This window comes from Callionymus lyra, chromosome 5 (assembly GCF_982586985.1).
Source record: "Callionymus lyra chromosome 5, fCalLyr1.hap1.1, whole genome shotgun sequence".
NCBI lineage: Eukaryota > Metazoa > Chordata > Actinopteri > Syngnathiformes > Callionymidae > Callionymus > Callionymus lyra.
The window spans coordinates 31,695,101-31,715,629 of record NC_141822.1 but is presented as its reverse complement, the minus strand read 5'-3'; the positions used below and the strand labels follow the sequence as shown (position 1 = coordinate 31,715,629).

General features: G+C 38.2%; 1 protein-coding gene across 4 annotated transcripts in view; it reads left to right on the top strand.

Annotated features, from left to right (window-relative positions):
* The window catches only part of LOC148080333 (electrogenic sodium bicarbonate cotransporter 1-like), a 32,487-nt gene that overhangs the window by 363 nt on the left and 11,595 nt on the right, over positions 1-20,529 (top strand). For 3 of the 4 annotated variants that reach the window (XM_087791965.1, XM_087791966.1, XM_087791967.1), the window contains exons 2-13: positions 5,451-5,524; positions 6,707-6,883; positions 11,672-11,804; positions 14,772-14,932; positions 15,001-15,180; positions 15,306-15,401; positions 16,262-16,338; positions 17,296-17,453; positions 17,520-17,607; positions 18,948-19,102; positions 19,543-19,656; positions 19,783-19,957. In XM_087791965.1, the coding sequence (XP_087648091.1) occupies positions 5,451-5,524; positions 6,707-6,883; positions 11,672-11,804; positions 14,772-14,932; positions 15,001-15,180; positions 15,306-15,401; positions 16,262-16,338; positions 17,296-17,453; positions 17,520-17,607; positions 18,948-19,102; positions 19,543-19,656; positions 19,783-19,957 (1,588 nt within the window). The remainder of the gene's footprint in view (positions 1-5,450; positions 5,525-6,706; positions 6,884-11,671; positions 11,805-14,771; positions 14,933-15,000; positions 15,181-15,305; positions 15,402-16,261; positions 16,339-17,295; positions 17,454-17,519; positions 17,608-18,947; positions 19,103-19,542; positions 19,657-19,782; positions 19,958-20,529) is intronic. The other variant, XM_087791968.1, reaches the window with a different exon arrangement.

The following is a 20,529-nucleotide window of genomic DNA, read 5'->3' as shown; positions in this document are numbered from 1 at the left end:
CTCAGGTTGTGCTAATCTAGCTTCTAAGTACCTGTCAGGTTCTATTAGCAGGAGCTATTTGTGTGTTTGAGCCCGCGGCGTGTGCGCGCGCCAGGTCAGCCTGAAGTTCGCTGGAATAAACGCACGGAAAAAGTTGATCTAGAAGTCCACGTTGCATCCACAGCGTGTACGTCCGAGTTGCGCAACGGAACGAATTCTTTCGCGGAGATCAACAAGTCTCGCACCTGAAAGTGATCAGCCGTGCTTCCCCCTCACGTTAGAACCAGATCCCAACATCAAAAGTGCTGTTTTCGTGTCGTAAAGTTTAAACTTCGAAATAGTTTGAGCTTTTCTCTTTGAGGCCAAGGACGTCCTGTCCGTAGAATAACATTCATGCTTAAAGTGAATAATGATGCACAAACTTGCAAATATTCATGAAACCTTCCTTTCATTTGCGTCCTTTGGTCCAAGGAGTGATCACGGGGGCAGCAGCCTGAGTGAAGAACCCTAGGTTTCACTCTAAACAGAAACCAACTCCACACACACACACGAGGCTCAAAATGGATTATACACAAATGTATACATTCATATAGCCTTCTTAAAAAAATAACTTCTTGCCAACAAAGTATTGCAATAAATTGATATTAATATAAGTTATTAAGTTAATTTTATTTATATAGCGCTTTTCCAGACCAGGGTCTCAAAGCACTTAAACAATCAAAACAATATTCAATAAAAGATATACTTTAAAGGTCAAGATAAAACTGAGAACGCAACAGGAGTTCCAGAAAATCAAGTAAATGCTTTAACAAATAAAAATGTCTTAAGATGTTTCTTGAAGGAGTCCGTAGATCATCAAACACAGAGAGAGAGGAAGATCGTTCCAAAGCTTAGGAGCAACAGTCTGGAAGGATATAAACTTTTGTTCATTGATGAATGTAGTATTATTTATGTATCTTATGACAGACTAATTTGGGCTTTTATAAAGTAGATCAAAGGATGTATAACATTGTAAAGACTTTTCTTTTCATTTTGAAATTCCTATTGTCAGCATTTTCTCAACTTTTGCTCAGTTTTATTTTTTTGAATTTAAATATGTATTGCATTGGAGAACCTATTCTCTCACACATGACTCTTGACTTATTCACATTTCGAATGAGGGGTGGGACCAGATCAGCTTCAAGCTTCTCCCTTTCAGGACATGCATGGAATATGTGAACTATGATGAAATGAAAAAATGTGAACCAGACGGTCATGCCCGAAATAAACGATTCATTCATTTGTTTTTCAAATGTTAAAGTCTTCCCCTCAAAGTTCCTTTTCATTACAATACTTACTTTATAAATAAATCTTGGCAAACAAGAGGTTATAAGAGTACAGTTTGATATGAAGTTATAAGGAGCTTCACTCCTCCTCCAGTCAACTCTAATCATGCCCGCTTTGTTTATACAACAAGTCCCTTGGAGGTGGAGACATCCGGGTTGAATGAGTTTTTCAGTCCTTTAAATAAAAGAGTTTTGTACAAACGGACACCGACTGATGAATATAATAGAAGTCCAAGATCTATTTAAGATGCACTCAAATCAATACATTATTTGCCCTTTAAGTTTAATCTGTTTCCTTATAATTTGAGATGGCTTTTTTTTTTTTTAATTAAGTTTTTTGAAAAATGACTCCTTCATCTCTTCATTTCCTGATACTGTGTGTCAAGAATTATGGACTCGCATGTGAGTCAATGTTTTTTCTTTTTAAACCAAATGTAGATTCCTCGCTCTGTAGTCAGTTTCCGTCTTCCTCCTCTGCTGAGTGGAGCTTTGACAAATGTGTTTGCTCTTTTGTTGCTGGAGTTTCCTGGATTGACAAGTTGAAAAGCTCTTGCGAAATTTACCACAACACTACACCAGGTGTTTTTAGTACTTCACGTGTTGGATACTCGTGGGACTCTTGTTTAGTGATGCATCACCAGAAGAGTCGACTTATTTGGCACATTTTAAGGTGACACACTGCAGTGTTTCTTTACACTGTTGGCTAGGTTATTAGAAAGTTGTTGGCCTTGTCTCATTTACTTTGTCTGTCTCTGTTGTCATCTGTCAAATGCATCTTACCGTGACATTCTCCATTTGCGCTGACTTTTCAAATAATAACTGAAGTTTGCGACGTATAGTTCCTTGCTGTAGAGACCACTCTGGAGGGGAATATCGAGCCTGCAATAGTGAATTTAGTCATCCAATGTGACTTGAAATAGATTTGGATGAATCAGGAAATGTTGTTGAGCTGGTTTAAAACTCTCTTTAAGGAAAATTGCTAGTGTAATACTTTAAACTTTACATTTTTGATGACACCATTCAACCTTTTACACAAGCCGCAATCGCAACATGGTGTTGCTAACAGGCCAGCTGAGGACTGTTGGATCTAGTTTTGTGAGGTTTGTTTAACTACGTCTACTATTGGATGTTAACGTTAAACCTGCTTTTGCAGCTGAGTTGTTTAGTTTCAGCGTGTAAGCTGAAGCACAAACAACATGCTGAAGACACGTTTGAATATATGTCTCAATGGTTATTAAGTAGTTTCCTCTGGAATCAAAGCAATTGTTGTTGAATGCCAGCTAGTGGGTTCGGAATGATGCAGATTTTCTACTGTGGATTGAAGTGAAAAACATGGCATTACATTGTCAAGTGTTGATGTTACAACTTGCTACATTTGATATGAAGGGTGGTCTGAACTGGATTAACACAAATTTCATAGCTGCTCTGTATCTTCCCTCTATTAGTGAATGATTCTCAACTTGACTCTTTGGCTCCCATCACCTGTACTGGTCTAAGCTAATCTATTTTAAAGGCACCACTCCAGTGTCTTTATTCCTACAAAATGTATTTTCTGAGAACATTAGAGTTGACGATGGTGGCAAACGGACCTGGAGTTGCAGGCGTCCTTACCCTCCTATTCATGAATACACTGGTGGGTCTGCCGACGTCACTGTTTAAGAAAAGGGGATGATCCCTGATTCCGTGCAGCTGATCCTGGCTCCTCACGCACCAGCAGCTTTCCTCCGGCCCTGTGAGGTCAGCGCTGCAGAGTTGAGCGAGTGTTCTCCGGCTTCTTGTGATTTATTGCTCTGCTCGAACACAGGAAGGAATTTAGTAATGTGAAATAAGAGTTCCTGCTCAGACACTCGCGTCGGTAGATCTTATCTGCAGCCGTTATTGTGCCGACTGCCATAGAGTCAAGCCCTCAGTTTGTTTCTCAAGACCAGCCCGTTTCACTATATGAAGTTGAACTTCAGAAGCTAATTGAACAAACTTTGTTTCCCACGTGAAAGCCTGATCAAATTAGCTGAAATTCAATGCGTAGAAGCATGACCTAAGGCGTGACTGTAGCTTGTGCATTTCTTAACCGTTTCACCTTTTGTGCTTTTACAAAGGCATATGAAGATGTGTCTGACTATTAATTAATAATATTCAATACCAATGCATACACTTGGATACCAGTTCCTGGCCGATACTTAAATGTGTGTATATTATAATGGATTTAATAAAATAAAGATCGTTTTATATATATATAGGGATTTTTTTTATTTAAATGTAGATAACATTAAATTAATCAGAACTACACTCCAAACATTGTCAATGTGGTAAATGATTAGAAAACACTTGTTATATTATCTAGCTTGAAGCTATAAAACTGGCCTTCCTTTGAGGTAGTTGAGTATGTGTAGCTACACTGTACAATCAAAGCTTTTTGGTTGATGCCTCAAAACAAAGTCAGATTCTTCATCTCGAAACTTCTGCACATGAGCCGTTGGTCATATATACCGATTTCTTATCTTGTCCTTTCTCCTCCAGTATTGTCAACTCTTGAAAACCTTCTCTTTCACTCTTGCTGCAACTCAAATGTCACATGTCACCCCTCTAATCACCAAAGGGGATGTAATTCAAAGGGATCTGCATGTTTTGGTGTTCACTTTGGTGTTTTGCCCAAAACTTCCAATTTATATGTATTTAACAATGCTATACTGTATACTATAAACTGTGAAGGAAGCATGATGAAAAAAACTTTTAAATATGATAAACATCTACTTTCAAAGTAAAATGTTGTAAAAAGAAAGAAAAAAAAAAGTTTTCCATTTATTTCGATGGACACATGTCAATTACAAATATAAAATTGTGAGTTTGCTTCATAGTTTCCCCTCTGCACTCACACACCCACATATGGACCCCGGGACGCACTTTGTGCTGCTCTGTGATAGAGATTTGAGACACTACAGAATATGTATAAACACCTTCCACTAGGGAGATTCCAGGTCCTCTGGGGAATCCAGATGCTTGTTGAGGGCAATCGGAAGTCACATCCTTCCTGAATTTGTTTACTCTGCAGTTTGGCTGCACTCATCATATCCTTTACAGTCTCTTGGTGCTGTGCTATTTGTCTGCAAGATAGCCTTCAGATTTCAGTTTCCAAGAAAACCTTTACATTGTTACATTTAAGGTAATATTTAATGTTAGATTTCTGACTGCTGCGAACATTTGGCAATCTACTCAAAATAATAATAATAATAATAAAAAAAAGGGTATAATTCTCTTGTTATACCACTTAATTTAAGTCGTGTGCAGACATACACAAAAAAAATGTTCTTATCTCTGCAGATGACCCCAATTTGCTTTCTTCAAGCTTGACACTACTAGCTGCTATGTCCTTAAATCTTTGTTGTACATGCTGTAACAATGTTATGCATCATTCTTTGAGATCTTTAAGCACAACCATCTGTCTTCCTGTTTCTTGAATCTGCTGCGCCAGTAGGATTTGTGTCCCCGGTTTCTCTCCTTGTCCCGGATTAGACTGCAATTTCACACTGGAAAAGCAACATTCCTGCGACATGTCCGACCCTGTACTTGCATAGATGATGTACACCAAAAATAAATGCAGCCTAATTTACATTAAATGGTCGATTGATTAAAGATTCATAAATGTTAAATAATGGAATGGCTTGATTTATCTTTGTGTTTGTAAATTGAAAGAAGCCAGTGGAGGGTTTTATCTCCCCGATGAGGTGTTCAATTAGAAGAATCTAAAGGTATATTGTAACAGTAAGTAATAAATCAGAAACTCTTTGGAATTTCTGAGATGGAGACTTATGGAGAAAAGTATAGGACCTTTTTTTTTTTTTTTTAATTTGTCACATGCTTAAAATTGTACCAATTTTTCAAAGTTAATTTAAGGCAATAATTATAACCATTAATCTCATTTTGTTATTTTCTTGACATTTTGTTTGGTTTTAAGTATTCATTAGTATAAGAGTGAGGATAGGATTTATACAGTATAAAATCAGAACGATAAATATTAAATATTTTTGAATACACTTCACACACTGAAGTAGTGCTTTTTTACTATCAACCTGTGCCCTCATGTTGAGGATCGAATGTTCGAGCACAAGTCCCACACAAGTTTAATAATGTGATGTGGTTTCTTCCCAGGATGGAGGACGAGGCCGTTCTGGACCGAGGAGCCGCTTTCGTCAAGCACATCTGTGACGAAGAGGAAGTGGAAGGTGAGAAAATGATTAAATCAGTGGCGAACCTCATCTATTGTTCTCTTTACACGTGGTCACAAAAACCGGAGACAAAGATGGCATTATGAGCCGTACAGGATGATGGGACTCTAATCCAGGCGACTACAACAGGAATTCAACCAAAGACGCCCACGTGGATTATCAGAGATTCACATGTTTTACACACAGACACTTGAATGAGATCAGAGAAAATCCCAGTGTTTAAAAAAGCTTTGTGGCGTCTTGTGGTGCCTCAGATTGTGGCTAGTTGTTCTCTTGTAATTATTGGGCGATTTAGTTAAAGCAAAGATGAGTTGATTTGAATTTATTTTTATGACTTCCTGGAGACGAGATGTCACATTTCCTGTTTGAGCGGAAGAGACTGAAGCCTTGATGATAATGTTACAATGAAGCAGTGTTGTCAAAGTGCTTCTTGTCACTCACATTTACTAGAATACCAAAGTGTGACTGGCTATGTTCATATTGTCAGTTAAACTTATGACCTGTTGGGAATGCTGTTGCCTCCGCATTGAAGATGCAGGAGGGGGTGCCTGGCCTTTCATCACTAGTTATGAACTACCTAGCTAGCTAGTCTGTGAGCATTTGGATATCCTAATGGACCACATTATATGGCCACTATAAACTGATTAACAATAAGAGACTTGACATGACTATGAGCAAACCTGTGTAATGTGACATAAATAAAAAAAAAAACTCTAGAGGCAACTCTACATCGGCATGAATGAGGTCAAATGGTGACCGGGGTAGTTTTTAGAGTAATTGGGTATGGGCTCCTTTTCTGCAGGTATGCACTCACTGTCACAGTGATTTTATTTTATTTTATTTTTAATTTATTTCTTTTAGTTTCACCAAGCTAATGGGAACAGGAAGATGAGCAGTTGGTCGATTCTACAGTTTTTATCTGAATAAGAACTTTTTTTTTTGTTTTTCTTTAAACCTCTGTTCGGAGAAGTTTTTTTTTTTTAATCTGTTGGTAACACTGGATCTTGTTTCTTTGGTCCCTTTAAACCGGTCGTCTTCATTGAAGACTCAAATTTAAAAACTCTAGTGCCTTGTTTTGTGTCAGGCCAAAACTCAAATATTGTTAGCATCAGACGTCACAAGTTGAAGTTCTGTACTATCGTAGTTGATTCAACATGGTTTCTGCTTCCCCTCACACAGGCCATCACACGGTGTACATTGGAGTCCACGTGCCCAAGAGTTATCAGCGGAGAAGACGCCACAGACGCAAGTCCAGCCACAAGGAGAAGCGGGAACGAACGGAGCACAGTACAGAAGGGTACAAATCTGACGGCGACAACGCAGACGACTCCTCCACCAATGTGCTCAAGCCTCTGAGTGAGTTGGTGATGTGAAGAGCAATGAATATGAAGTTTGATGATGGAATGCTTTACAGTGTGATGAAGTGCACATAAGAAAACATATTAGGATCACTGTCGATCCCTTTAATCTCTCCATCAACTTAAGAAATGCCCCAGATGTTGTTTCATATCGAAGCTTACTAAGGTCAATAATCCTGAGATTGATTTCCTGACTAGGAATTATTCATCCACAAGCATTAAGATATAGGTCATTTCCACCCCAAGAGTAGATAATTTGCAGGATTGCCGAAGGTTCAAGACTTTCACAAATTCTTCTAGTAGATGATTTTCAAAGAGAATCACTCTTTTGGTTTGCCAAGTGTATAATTAACAATGTGGGAATCCACCTACTTTAACATGTGCAGTGGATTATACCAGTGTATTTAGTCTTTACCTCCAAGCAACATTACTATTAAAGTATCAGAGTGGGAAAATACACAGGAAAGGTCTCCCAAGTCTGTAGATCACCCAGGTATGAGGACAAATGATTTTACATTAAAACATGAAGCGATTAATCTATACATATGACGTTTCCAAAAATCTAGCAAATATTCCTAACTTTTATGTCTGTGGATGTGAACTTTATAAAATCATTGTGGTCACTGCCCTAATATCTAATTTAAGTTTTAAAGACTCTGGAAGTGAAGTAACAAGCTTGTTATCTGTGCATTAATCAGAATCTTTAGATTAGTAATTGGAGGTGAGGTGGTTTTGAGAATTGGCTTGGAGGTTAAATTCAATTTGACCACCCCTAATCCAAACTAGAATTCTGTATTATAAAACTATTGTACAAGGCCACTGCTACAAAAATGGAATCTAAAACTATGTTATTTACATCTGCAGTGGTCGTGAGACAGTTGCGTACCATGGAAAAATGTTATTTGTGACATGCACATAAGAGTTACCTGGTTTGGTTTGTTAGCTAAACCCAAATCTCTGCAGCTACACAGGAGCAACGGAGGGCAAACATGAAGCCGTACTATTGTTATTGGGGAGCAAAACTTTTTTTTCTTGTTTCCTCATTCTTTGGTGCTCCAAGTGAGTTTTCCAGGAACTTCAGGAAAGGGAAATTGGGGAATCTCCAATGAAACCTTCCTGGTCTCCAAGCAGATGATGGAACTAAAAAAAAAGGCCAGGGAATAGATTTTGTGAAAACATATTTTCACTTCATAAAGGAAACATTTTGTTCAACTGTGAAATGACAGGAGCCTATAGAATCCTCCTGTTTGAATGACACACTTGTCAGATTCCATCCCAATGGCAGACAGACTAGCACACCTTGCCTTCTCACAACAGTCTGTCTCTTCCGCAGACGACCACTTGACTAATCCCACACTTGGTGCCGTAATCCGCCTTTGTCGCGCCTCGTGCTCAGGTGTTAACCTGCAGCTCTGCTTTGTCATCCGTCGTTGTGAGCACATTAATCTCTTGTCAATGGCCTCGTGTGCCTGTGATTAGTGCACGAGTCATTGTTTCTCGCTGGGTCACAGGGGGAAGGTAAACATTGTTACGGCACCTTTTTTATCGTCTCCTGATGTTCCAACACTCTTGAGCACACATTGGAAACTGTAGCTCACTTTTAGCTAAAGTTTGGGTAAGAAATTATGTAATTCTGTTAAAAGTCACTAGAAAGCAGGATGATTGTGGGGGGACAAAATAATGTGTCAGTACAAGTTGCACCCAATCATACAGCGGTTCACACGAACACACCCTCCTAAAATGACGGGCCGTGGTAATGTAAGGTCCAGGTCTGAAAGGGGTTGCACAAATGACAAGAATGACTTTCTCTCTAAATCTGTGCAGAAGGTCTGGGCTCTAAACTCTGAGGTTGACTGAAAGGGCAGAATTATGGGCCCAGAGCCACTTTCAGGATAAACATTTTTCCGCTGTCGAGAAATGAATCTCCTAAGTGAGGAGGAAGAGTTTTTTTCCTTTCATTACCTTTGCGATGTTTTCATATTTGCCTTTCCCTGGTGAAATGATTACAGTGAAGAAAAAATGTTTGTTCGACAGAAACGTAGTGGATTTGTTTTGGGGATTTTTTTAAACTAAAGATCCACACTAGAAACCAAAGCAAGGCTGATGTTAGTAACACTTAACACTAGATTTGGCTCGCTGCCACTATCTAGCTAATGGTAATTCCCCAGAACACCATAAATAAATGAATATCAAACAAATCATTTATTACAAATTATATATCAAGTTTGCTTCTTTCATTTATTCTTCTGGAATTTGGCACATTTTCATGCATTTTGAAGTATGAGGTGGTTTGTGTCTACTGGTTGAACCAGTGCTTGATTAGTTTGCAGCAAAGACGCATTTTAAATGAGCATTATTAAAATTTGATCAATTGTGTAGCCCTACTATACATTTTATCACAGGTGTACACATGTATTTTAGATAAGATAATATTTTCAACCATATTTTACTCTAGTATATAAAATGCAATTTACACATAAAATGTATGTGAAATTCTATATGTGAGCTGGTTGCAAAGTGTTTACATCGTGCATGAACATATTCTTGACTAGATTCCAACAGCTTAATCAGACAATTATACCAGAGGAAATCCAGAAACGGTGCAAACAATATTTGTGCTTGCTGTTGCTACAGTAATGCATTGCAGCTCAATGTACTTGTTTTCTGTTGCCAACCACAATGGTTTCACATCCCACTAACAACTTGCCAAATACTTTCATTTTTAGCAACACTCAGTTTAACATCATGCCCCAATCTTCCTGCTAAAGCTAAACAAACAGAAGTTTCTTTGAACCACCACATCACAACAATCTCAACCCACAAAAGTTAACTGCAAAATGATTATATTCTAAAATGCTAATTCTTAATGAGCATACAGTGACTTTATCTACCAAATTCCAAAATGGCTTATAATGTCAATCCACATTTAAATGAGTTGTCATTTTACCAAGACAGAACTTTATTTGTTGCTCATCTTCTGGTCCACACCAAACTCTGTGTGGTCTGTGTTGAGGGTCACAGTCCAACTAATTCTATCAGATAAAAGACTCTTGCTATTCTCGCGTGTTCACTGTAAACACACTGATGAGTGGTGTAACAAGGACTTGGGTCATGGTGATAAAGTGTGTGACACAAATAAGTGCTCAGATTAAGTTCTATGTATCACACAAAATGTTGAAGTGTATAGTACCATCAAGGCTTTAAAGTCTTAACTCGAAAAACTGGTTGAGACGACGCATGTGTGACCCTCTGTTTGTTTAATGTACAGTATTCGTTGTTTTGCCCGCCGCCTCTATCTCCTTAATCCTGTTGATTCTAACTAGAGGCAGACACTAAAGTTGTGTGCAACCACAACAAATGTCTGGTTTTCATTGATGACAACACTTTGCAGAAGAGGCTCATGGTGCCAGTCAGCGTTAAAAGTCAAGATGCTTGAAAGGACAATATACATAAAGCTGCGCGTCGCCCGCCCTGTCTCTGTTTTGGGTGACTTAGGGATTATTGTCACTGTTCCTTCACCTCAAGGTAAAGTTCAGGATATTATTTGTGCTTTAGTCAAGCAGGTGGACTATTTATGAAGCAGGAGTCCTAGTTTGGGATCATGGTTGCATAGCCAGGATTAACAGGATAGAATCCTGGTGACGTCTTTGAGGGAACCTGTACTGTTACCTCAGCTAATGCATCAACGACACCAAAATAGATAACATGTACTTCCCTGGAAGTGTAAATAAGGTGTCCTAATGGCAAGTTAATCCATCATATGCAATTCAATTATTGCTTCTTCTAATTGTTGTATAATGTTCTCTGAATATCTGTGCTCTGTTGTACAGATTTGTGAAGTGGATAATTTGTAAGGATCCAATGCCGGGTCACTTGTTAAATAAGGAAACAAAGCTGAAGTGTTTTCATTTGTTTCTTTGCGATGTCAAAGTAGCCTAGTGATTGGACGAGGATAATTTTTGGTTTTGAATTCAAGGGTGTTGATAAATTGAAAAGAGAACTGCCATCTCATCTTGCTTTGTGCAACATTAATGTGAAAATATTGACATTTTTATAACGACAATAGTGTGATATGTTGAACTTTGGTCATGTAGTCACCAAGAGTGGTTGGAAATCAGTGTTTCATCATGCCGCATGGCAACAGTGAAGTTTTTTTTAACAAGATAAACTTTAACTGGTTGATACGAACTGGTCACTCTGACATGTTCCAAGATAATTTCCCCAAAAACAATTTGCAGAAAGAGATTGGGAAGAATTCAAACAAGCAACAAGTCTTCCGACAAACTTGAGTTTCTCTCGATGAAATTTATATATTATTTGTCATGTTTGGCATCTACTTTCAAATGTTTTTTTTATTCGTTTTTTTTATGCAACGGTTAATTAAGTGTTTTTCGTCCCTTGGAGGTATAGAGCCTTTTCTATGGTTTTGTGCAAATGGACACATACTGAGGAGTACAATGGAGGTCCAAGATCAATTTAAGAGACTAAAACACAATAATTGCCCTTTAAATATATATTTTTAAAAAAAAAGAGTAAATTCTTGTATTTCAGACACTGTGATGACTTTACACAAGTTAAATGTTACGATCTTAAATTAATCAATTTTAATGAATAATTATTTGGTAGTTTAAGTCCTACTTAAAACGACTGCAAGAAGTTAACCACATGCAGGGATGAAAAATGAAGAGGGTTTCTCAAGATGATAAATGAATGGTGTCATTTATATGACATGATTGGTGTCAATCATAAGGTTGACTAGAGCCTAAAATGTACTTTATTTGTGCAGTTTCTCCAGCTGAAAGGATCCGGTTTATCTTGGGAGAGGAAGATGATGGTCCCCCACCACCACAGCTCTTCACCGAGCTGGACGAGCTTCTGGCTGTGGACGGACAGGAGATGGAGTGGAAGGAGACGGCCAGGTCAGTCTGCAAATTAAATTTATGTTTTTAATAATCTGGAAGTGAAAACAATCCCACTCGTACCCTCATAATGCACTGCACCTAATGCATAACATAAACAATGCCCTACTGTGGTCAATTTCAACTTCTTTGCTTTAAACTTAATCCAACGGAAATATAACAAATTCTGGGGTTTAGAGTGACGCATTCACTCACTCTATAAATATTAGAGCTACGCCTCCCTTCTGGTCATTTTGTTTATGGTAGTTCAAGGTGTCCTTGAGTCGAGGCACATGTCATGATAATTTAAAGGTGACAACTATTAATTTCCTTATTGTATCTAATTCTTGATGATCCTAAAATGACGTATTCCTAATTTAAAACCAGTCAATTCATCGTGTTGGGAAATGGGCCGTTCTCCAGGGAACTCCCAGCCAGGCCTTATCACTGAGATCTATTGTACCTGTTTCTGAGACCAGGAAACGGCAGAAACTCACATGGCCTGAACAGGACTCGCTGTTGCAATAAGGATTGGATCTATATAAAGCAGCTGCTCTTAAGGTCATTTGACTGTAGTTTCGCTTCCTCTGTTTTAATCAAACAAGAGGCGTCACAGCATGACAAAGTAGAAAACGGTGAATAGTTATTTAGGTTGGATCTTGCATCTCTGCAGCAAAGCTCAGTTTGTAGGGGATGTTGCCGACTAGTTTCGCAATTTTTATTTTTTTCCTTCCCCGAGGATATCTATGCGCAATGTTCTTTGAGCCAGTATGACGTCAGTACAACATTGCGGTACTGAAGCTAAAAAAGAAAAAGTCTGACTCTGCCGTTTCCTAACTCTTGGCAAATGTGAAGTTTCTAATTAATCCTCAAATAATTTCAAAGAAAATCAGACATATCTGTGTGTTAGTGATCCACAAAACTTTCCATTATAGCTCTACAAAAAGAAAAAATGGACAGATAAGATAACAGACGGATGTTTATTAATCGTCATAAATCTCTTGCTACTGGTTAAGTTGATAGCCTTAAGTGGTGCATTCATAACTTTTGAAATGCTAATAAACAAATGTTGTTTTGTACAAGAACACACTGCTAATATACAAAGTGGTAACCATGTTGCCTCTCTGGTTTTACTTCATTCCTGATTGACTGAATACACTTTGCAGAAAATTAATGTGGTTGACCCTGTTCTCTAGCTGTAAATGCTTTTCCTTGCGCTACATGGATAATTTCTTTTATCCTTAAATATTTTATTTGTTAGTAATCTGCATAACTAAACATTGTGACTATATAAAATTGATGTACAATTGGTGGAAGATAAACAAGGTTTTTTGCTTACTCCCTCCCAAAATTCAACTTGAACAAATGTAATTAACTAGCAAAAGCATTTTAAAATAAATCCAGTTGAATCATGTTCAGATGATTATATTTGTTCAAATATAAAAAAACATATTTGTAACCAACTAAAGCCTTGTAACATTGGCAGATGTCTGTTTTATTCCCCTCGAACCCAAACTTGATCGTCATGGCCACTAGATTATATCAGTTTCCTTTAATTGTTGAGCTAGTGGTCATAATTTTATGGCTTTATTGGATAGGATTTGGGTACGCTCTAACATTTTTGGCAGTGTCAAATGGTATTGAAAGTGTAAAGTTGTTACAAAACTGCAATTTTCCTTCACTACCTTACCATTGAGTGTGGCATTTAATTCAGCTTTGAAGGTGATTCTGTATACAATAAGCCTCCAAATGGCTTCACTCACTCTGTCCATTGTCATGCATTACATTTTAGTTTTGACTGTCGTATATAAAATGAATTGCTCTGCCTTATTTGGTTTATATCAGCTAAACCTTAGACAAATGTTCTCATTCACGCTTTAGTATGAGCTTTCAGAGAAGATGATATGCGTTTGACTTGATTGCACACAAGCTTCGTCTTTCCAAAAGTTTGACTTTTGGTCATGGTGGCAGAGGAATTCCTTTCCTGCGTCAATGAAAAGACGCGTTCATCAAAACAAACCAGCCGTGTGGACCTAAGCCAGCAGGACACTCTATCCCCAGAGGAAACCCCATCCTCAGCTTGGAGCAGAATGCCTCCTTTGTGGCAGTGACATCCGAGGAACAATTATTAAAAAAAAAAAAAAATCTTGTCCGTTGCATTGGCTTGAACGCTGAGCTTATCCTTGATAAAACCACCAGGTCTTGTTTTCCAGATGAAACCATGTGGGGTCTGAACCTTGTAGAAGACATGTAATGCTCCAAAAGCCAATATTTTTACTTACATTCTGGTTACGTTCCGGTGAACTGTGACCGACCCAAACACAGTCGTACTGTTTGGTAAAGAAACAAGAACCCTTCTTGTCGCCTTTGCTTTGTTTTGTACATTTCTTTGAAAGCCTTCGCACTGGACCTTTAGGAATTTCACCATCTGACATTTACCTGAAAGGTTAAAGGTTTGGTTATGAGTTCACAGAAACGTTGCTCACCTTTGATTTGTTAAGAGCCAGACGTCTTCTATTTTGCTGCTGATGCAGCTTAGAAACCAGTTAAAGGAAAAGCTCCAGCTCAAGATATGATGGACACAGTATGTAGGAGTATATGATAAATAGAAGTGAGCTGTTTGAAAATGTATTCCCTGGTAACATTGTTTACTAAGACCTTCAAGCCAACTGCCCCCTTCAAAGGTGTCACAATATTTGGATCTGAACTTGCATCGCATATTGCGATTCTGTTTTGTTTGCTCTCCCAAAATTTGTCTTGTTTATGGCTTCTTTTTTTTTTTTGTTTGAGCCCCAAATATATTTACATTTAATTTCCTTTTTTTTTTGTGTTATCAACCAACGCATCACCTGTTGTGCATACCTATTGATCTTGGCCCTTTATTCTATCCCTTTTGTCAAGTTCAAGATTTTGCCTCGTACTACAAAATGCAATCATGAATTAAGTAAAAAAGGTCTTTTTTTTTTCTTTTTTTTTTCTATGTTCTAGATGGATAAAGTTTGAGGAGAAGGTTGAAAAAGGAGGCGAGCGTTGGAGTAAACCTCATGTGGCCACATTGTCCCTGCATAGTTTAATGGAACTTAAGAAGTGCATTGAAAAGGGCACGATCATGCTGGACCTGGAAGCCTCCACGCTTCCGCAGATTGTCGGTAAGTCAATGCAACAATTGGCAAAATGGCTGACCATGCTTCATAACTTAATGGGGTCTGTTGAGCAGAGACGATCACCGACAGCCAGATCGATAGCGGCCAGCTCAAGCCAGAAGTGAAGGAGAAGGTCATGTACACACTGCTCCGGAAGCATCGTCACCAGACCAAGAAGTCCAACCTGCGATCTCTCGCTGACATCGGAAAGAGTGTGTCCAGTGCAAGTCGGCTCTTTACCAATCAGGAGAACGGTAAATGAGCCTTAACTTCAATCTTCTGATCTTTTTCCTTACATCTCACATCTTGTCTTAATCTTTGCCTTCTCTCCTTTCCAACCTTTTTTTTCACTGCTCTGGGTCTTTTTGGGTTCTGCTAGCTCGCAGCCCCCTCGAGCACCCAGTGCCTTGTTTAAACCCTCAAGACTCAGAGGAGCCATGTGAAGTCACAAGGAGCTCCAGCATGGGATACCTCTGTAAGTGAGGTCACTGAATTTTAGCTCATGATTTCCATGTGTTCAGGCAGCAAAACGTGACTACTATCATGAAATTAGAGCTTTGTGAAAGAATCGAAGAATTATTGGTTTGAAAAATACAATTGAATATGAAGATGATTCTCAGATAAAAGGGGCACATCGTTCCCTCAATCGAAACAAAATGCCACATTAGGCTCAGTTTTAAATCTTCATTGTTAATTTCATCATTTAGTATCTTTCAACATTCCTCTAACTCAGAAAACTTCGAAACTAGAAATTCGTGAGAATAACCTCTTGAAACGGTGTAAGAATTCTCCATTTAGAAAAAATAATTTTGTCTGGAGGGAAAAAAAATATCACAAGTAAAACAAGGTAAACTCATGTTACAAATAATTGTATATTTTTCTACACTTGATCACCAATTTATTTATCAATGCATTTGAATTCTTAAAAACTTGTGAAATTATTGAATACAAATTATACAACATTGTGTAATTGCGTTGGTAGTAGTTTCAGGGTTGTAAATTGTGTCAAGCACACAGTTGATGAGTCAGTCGAGCGTTCCAAAGTGATCAGGGTTCCAAAGTTAAGTCTCGTTCACCAACGGTTAGCCATGCAGTTTTGTGCTGGCGTTAGTAATCGGCAAAACTAAGACTGCCGAGTATCCTCTGCTCTTTGCATCCTGTATGAACGACCATCTGGCTTGAAACGAAAAGCTTAAGCCTTGCCACATTTAGCTGCCTTATATAGCGCTCTTCTTCATCCACTTGCCTGCTGCTTTGCTTTTCTTAGTATTCTATTCTTCACTCAGTCAACGCAACGTTTAAGCTTTCAACTAAAGTTGTCGTACCTGTCTGCAGGCAGCCCAACCACCGCCCATCGCACCCTCACCTCCAACAGCCTGTGCGACTTTTCTGATAAACCAGAGAAGGATCAGGTAAAATATTTGTCACTGGCGAAGCTCGATCTCTACACTCCTGCTGCATGATGGGAGGTTTAATCCGTCTCTGATAGACTTGGCGTCATATTGGAGATTAGGCTATTGCATCTTGTAAGGGTCCAAATAATCTACAAGGATTCAAGGCTTTAAAGTTTCTATTGTGTCTTCATTCGCTAGAAATGGGGCAAAACTTCCTGATAAAGACAGCCAAAACAGTATAATAATAATGATAATGTTGACACTAATGATTATATAAGGTGATTAAGATAATAATTCTGATGACCTTTGTGAGCATCTGACATGTCAAAGAAACATTTACATTAAAGTGCAACGTGGTCTGGAAATACCATTGTGAGTAGTTATGCCTGTTCATTTAACCTTTTTAGCTTCTATGATCCATTTTGCCCAACATTTTCTTGTTCAACTTTGCTAGAGCAACTTGTAAAACAACATTTTCCTAAGATCCTTTATGTATACGCTGCTTTTTATTACTGCCCAGGATGCTCCACAAGTAAAACATTTGTGGTTTTTGGTATCTGATCAGGAGTTGACAAGTCTGTAGTTGGCAAAAGGTTGAAAGAGCTTATAGAACTATAAACATCTGATCCTTGTTTGGTCGTATGATGTCTCAACTTCATATGCTAGACTTACAAGCTCTTTCTTCGACTTCTGCCTCGCTGGTCGACAACAAAAACTCAGTGTTTCCGTCTTCCCTCTGTCACTTCGCCCAGCACGAGTCGGACAATGTGACTAGATGCAGCACGTGCTCATTTCGTCCTCTGAAGTGTTTGATAGCAGTTTATTTTTACTTTCACTAAACTGCTTGATTGCATCACATGCTGCCTAAAGCTTCACAAACAAAACATGATTGTATAGATGTAAAATGTGCTTTGCCACTTTTAAATGACTTGACATAAAAATGCATTTAATATACACATCTATTTTCACTGTCAGCTCAAGAACAAGTTTATGAAAAAGCTGCCTCGAGATGCAGAGGCGTCCAATGTTCTGGTCGGTGAGGTGGACTTCCTGGAAAATCCTTTTGTGGCGTTTGTGCGTCTGCAGCAGGCTGTGATGCTGGGAGCGCTCACCGAGGTCCCGGTGCCAACAAGGTAAATCTATATGCTATATATGCTATAAAACTGTGTCCATAACTGAAACTCAACTTTTTTGTTCAGGTTTCTGTTTGTGCTGCTGGGACCCAAAGGTAAATCCAAGTCCTACCATGAGATTGGAAGAGCCATCGCCACCCTGATGTCTGATGAGGTATGTCCGGACTGTACTTTGCTTTTGCTTCGTGAGTTGAGGGTTGTTCAGTCAGTTTTCTTCATGTAGTTGTAACATGCGTAACCTTGACTTTCTCTTTTAAACTTCACAACGAAGCATCACATAGTTTAAATATTTCGGACTGGAGCAGCTCCCGTGGGAGGCCTAAGCATTCAATTGAATCACCCACAAATGGTCATATGAATGAAAATAAATGATGAAAAGGAAATTAATTATCATAGGACAATTGATAGTTGTAACAAAAATAATTGCTTCAAATGAATTGTATTCACTCAATGTTATGAAAATAAAAGCGCATGTTTATTGGAATAAGTGATCGAGATTCTGGAGATGCAATTCTTATAAATACTTTCTAATCTCCTATGATGTTTTTAATAATTAAATAAGGCTGAGTATCTCAGATTTTGACCAGAAGAGAAGAGATGCTGCATCTGTGGAACTTTCTGTATGTTAATCCTGTCACCCACGAGAAGGAATGTTTACAGACAACTGGTGGGTTGTTAGCCCTGTGAGGGTCTGACCCCGGCGTTCCCACAGGCCTCAACAGCTCGTACTTCATGTGTCAACAAGATAGGAAGTGTATTTCCAGGATTTCCTCACTTTAAACTTTAGCCTGTGAAGGCCCCCTCACTCTTCTCTCGCTCCGTAGTACTATGAGTCACGACCTGTTGACGCTGTGAGGCATGTTTGACTAGTCAATACAGACGACTTTTTCAACAACAGTTTCACAACAGTTGGATGAAGGATAATGATGCATCATTTAGAAATGATTCACAATAAAGATGGTTGCTTAAATCATTTTAAATTCCCTGAAAGATGGATTAATTCTAAATCTAAAATACAAAAGTAACTACAATATCAAATGAACAAATTTTTTTATGACTGGCAAATTGTTAAACTCTAACATTATCTCAAATTGGCTCATATGTCGCATTAGATGTGCCCGTCATGTATGAAAAGAATTACCAATGTAAAATTGTTAATGTTGAAAAACTAAATCAAGCACAAATAAAACAAAGTTGAGTAAAAATGGATTTATGCAGCAAATAATACGTTTCAATGTTAATAATTTTTAAATGTATTGATCTAAAATGAAGTAATATAAAATTGTTGTACAGATTTCTTTGTTAGACATAGCAAATGTAAAGCAATGAGGAATATACATTAGCAAAAGAAAACCCACTTTAAACGGAATAATAATACATAAAATAATAGAACTATAGGTGCTAAAAATAAGAAATAATGAATAGGTTTTTAAGTTTAAGAAAAAACTATTGTACAACTTTCACAAGTAATTCGATCACATTTTCTCTCTCTAGGTGTTTCACGACATCGCCTACAAAGCAAAAGACCGCGAGGACCTCCTGGCAGGTATCGAAGAGTTCTTGGACGAGGTAATTGTTCTGCCGCCCGGCGAGTGGGACCCTGACATCAGGATAGAACCGCCCAAATCGCTGCCCTCCTCCGACAAGAGGTGAGCTCTTAATAATAATAATTATTATTATAATAGAAAAAAGTTCAAGTTTCTGATCGTCGCACACATGGTCCATTTCCTCACCAGTCTCTTAACCACAGATGTCAAATCAGGTTCATGCGGTCGATGAACTGCAATGAACTTGTAAAGCTCTTTACCGTCAATCAATAAGGGTGACCTCATTGACTGAGTTGACTAATATTTGGAGGCTTTATTGATTCCCCTGGGAATTGTCAGAAAGGTGTTTCCCAAAATTGAAAAAACTGCAAGAAGTTTTGTTGAGTTGAACTGGTTATGTGTTAGTAAACTGTTTCACATGATAATCTTTAATGTTTCACTCTCTTTGCATGAAGGCCACACGAAGGCAGATAAACAGCCTCATATTGTCCATGTGCTGCCTTCAGTTGTATCACTGTTGGTATTATGTATTTTTTTTCAAGGAAGAACATGTATGCTGGGTTAGAACCTCCGCACATGAACGGCGACACGCCTCATGACTCTGGTCACGGCGGTGGAGGACATGAAGTCGGCGAGGAGCTCCAGTGCACCAGGAGGTGAGTCGCCCTTGGTTGACCTTCTCTAGATCTAAATACCAGAGAGGTCTGTGCAAGGAAATGCATGTCTTCAGGTTGCATTGGTTGTTTTTTTGTGATAACCGGGATTGTGGTTCCTCGGGTCAGGTTCTGTGGAGGCCTGATGCTGGACATCAAGAGGAAGCTTCCGTTCTTTGCCAGTGACTTCTACGACGCTCTGCACATCCAGTCTCTGTCCACCATCTTGTTCATCTACCTTGGAACGGTCACAAACGCCATCACCTTTGGAGGTTTGCTCGGGGATGCTACAGAAAATATGCAGGTACCTGTTAACTAACGGAGCCCATTTTTTAACAATAATTCCACTTTGCACTTTTTTTAAATTAGAAAAATTACACTCATAAAATAACCTTTTTATTCCTCAAACACAAATTTTATAGGATTTATTTTTATTTAAGCAAGTTTTATTCATTGGATTAATTTAGAATAATGGATCAATCATTTTCTAAACGATTGATAAACAACACTCTATAGAAAGGTGAACCAATAATTACATTTTTTTTTTTATAAAAATCAGATTAAGTCTTTAATGTATTTGTTAAACTTTTTTTTATATTTTTATTCAGTTTGATTTGGATTTGAACTTCAGCTAAAGGCTGTCTTTGAAAAAACATTCTTAAAGGCAGCACGTCCTTTTTTGTAAATTGATCAACGATTCAGTCTTGCTATTTAAATTTTTGGGAGTTTTGGGAATTTATTTTGGGACAAGACATGTTTTGACTGAAGATTAAATGGATGAAACATCAGAACATTTTCTCTTGTCACTTGTGTGAACACACAAGCGGATGCATAAGATATTACTAAAGAAATTTACCTTCATTGAGCAAAAGTAAC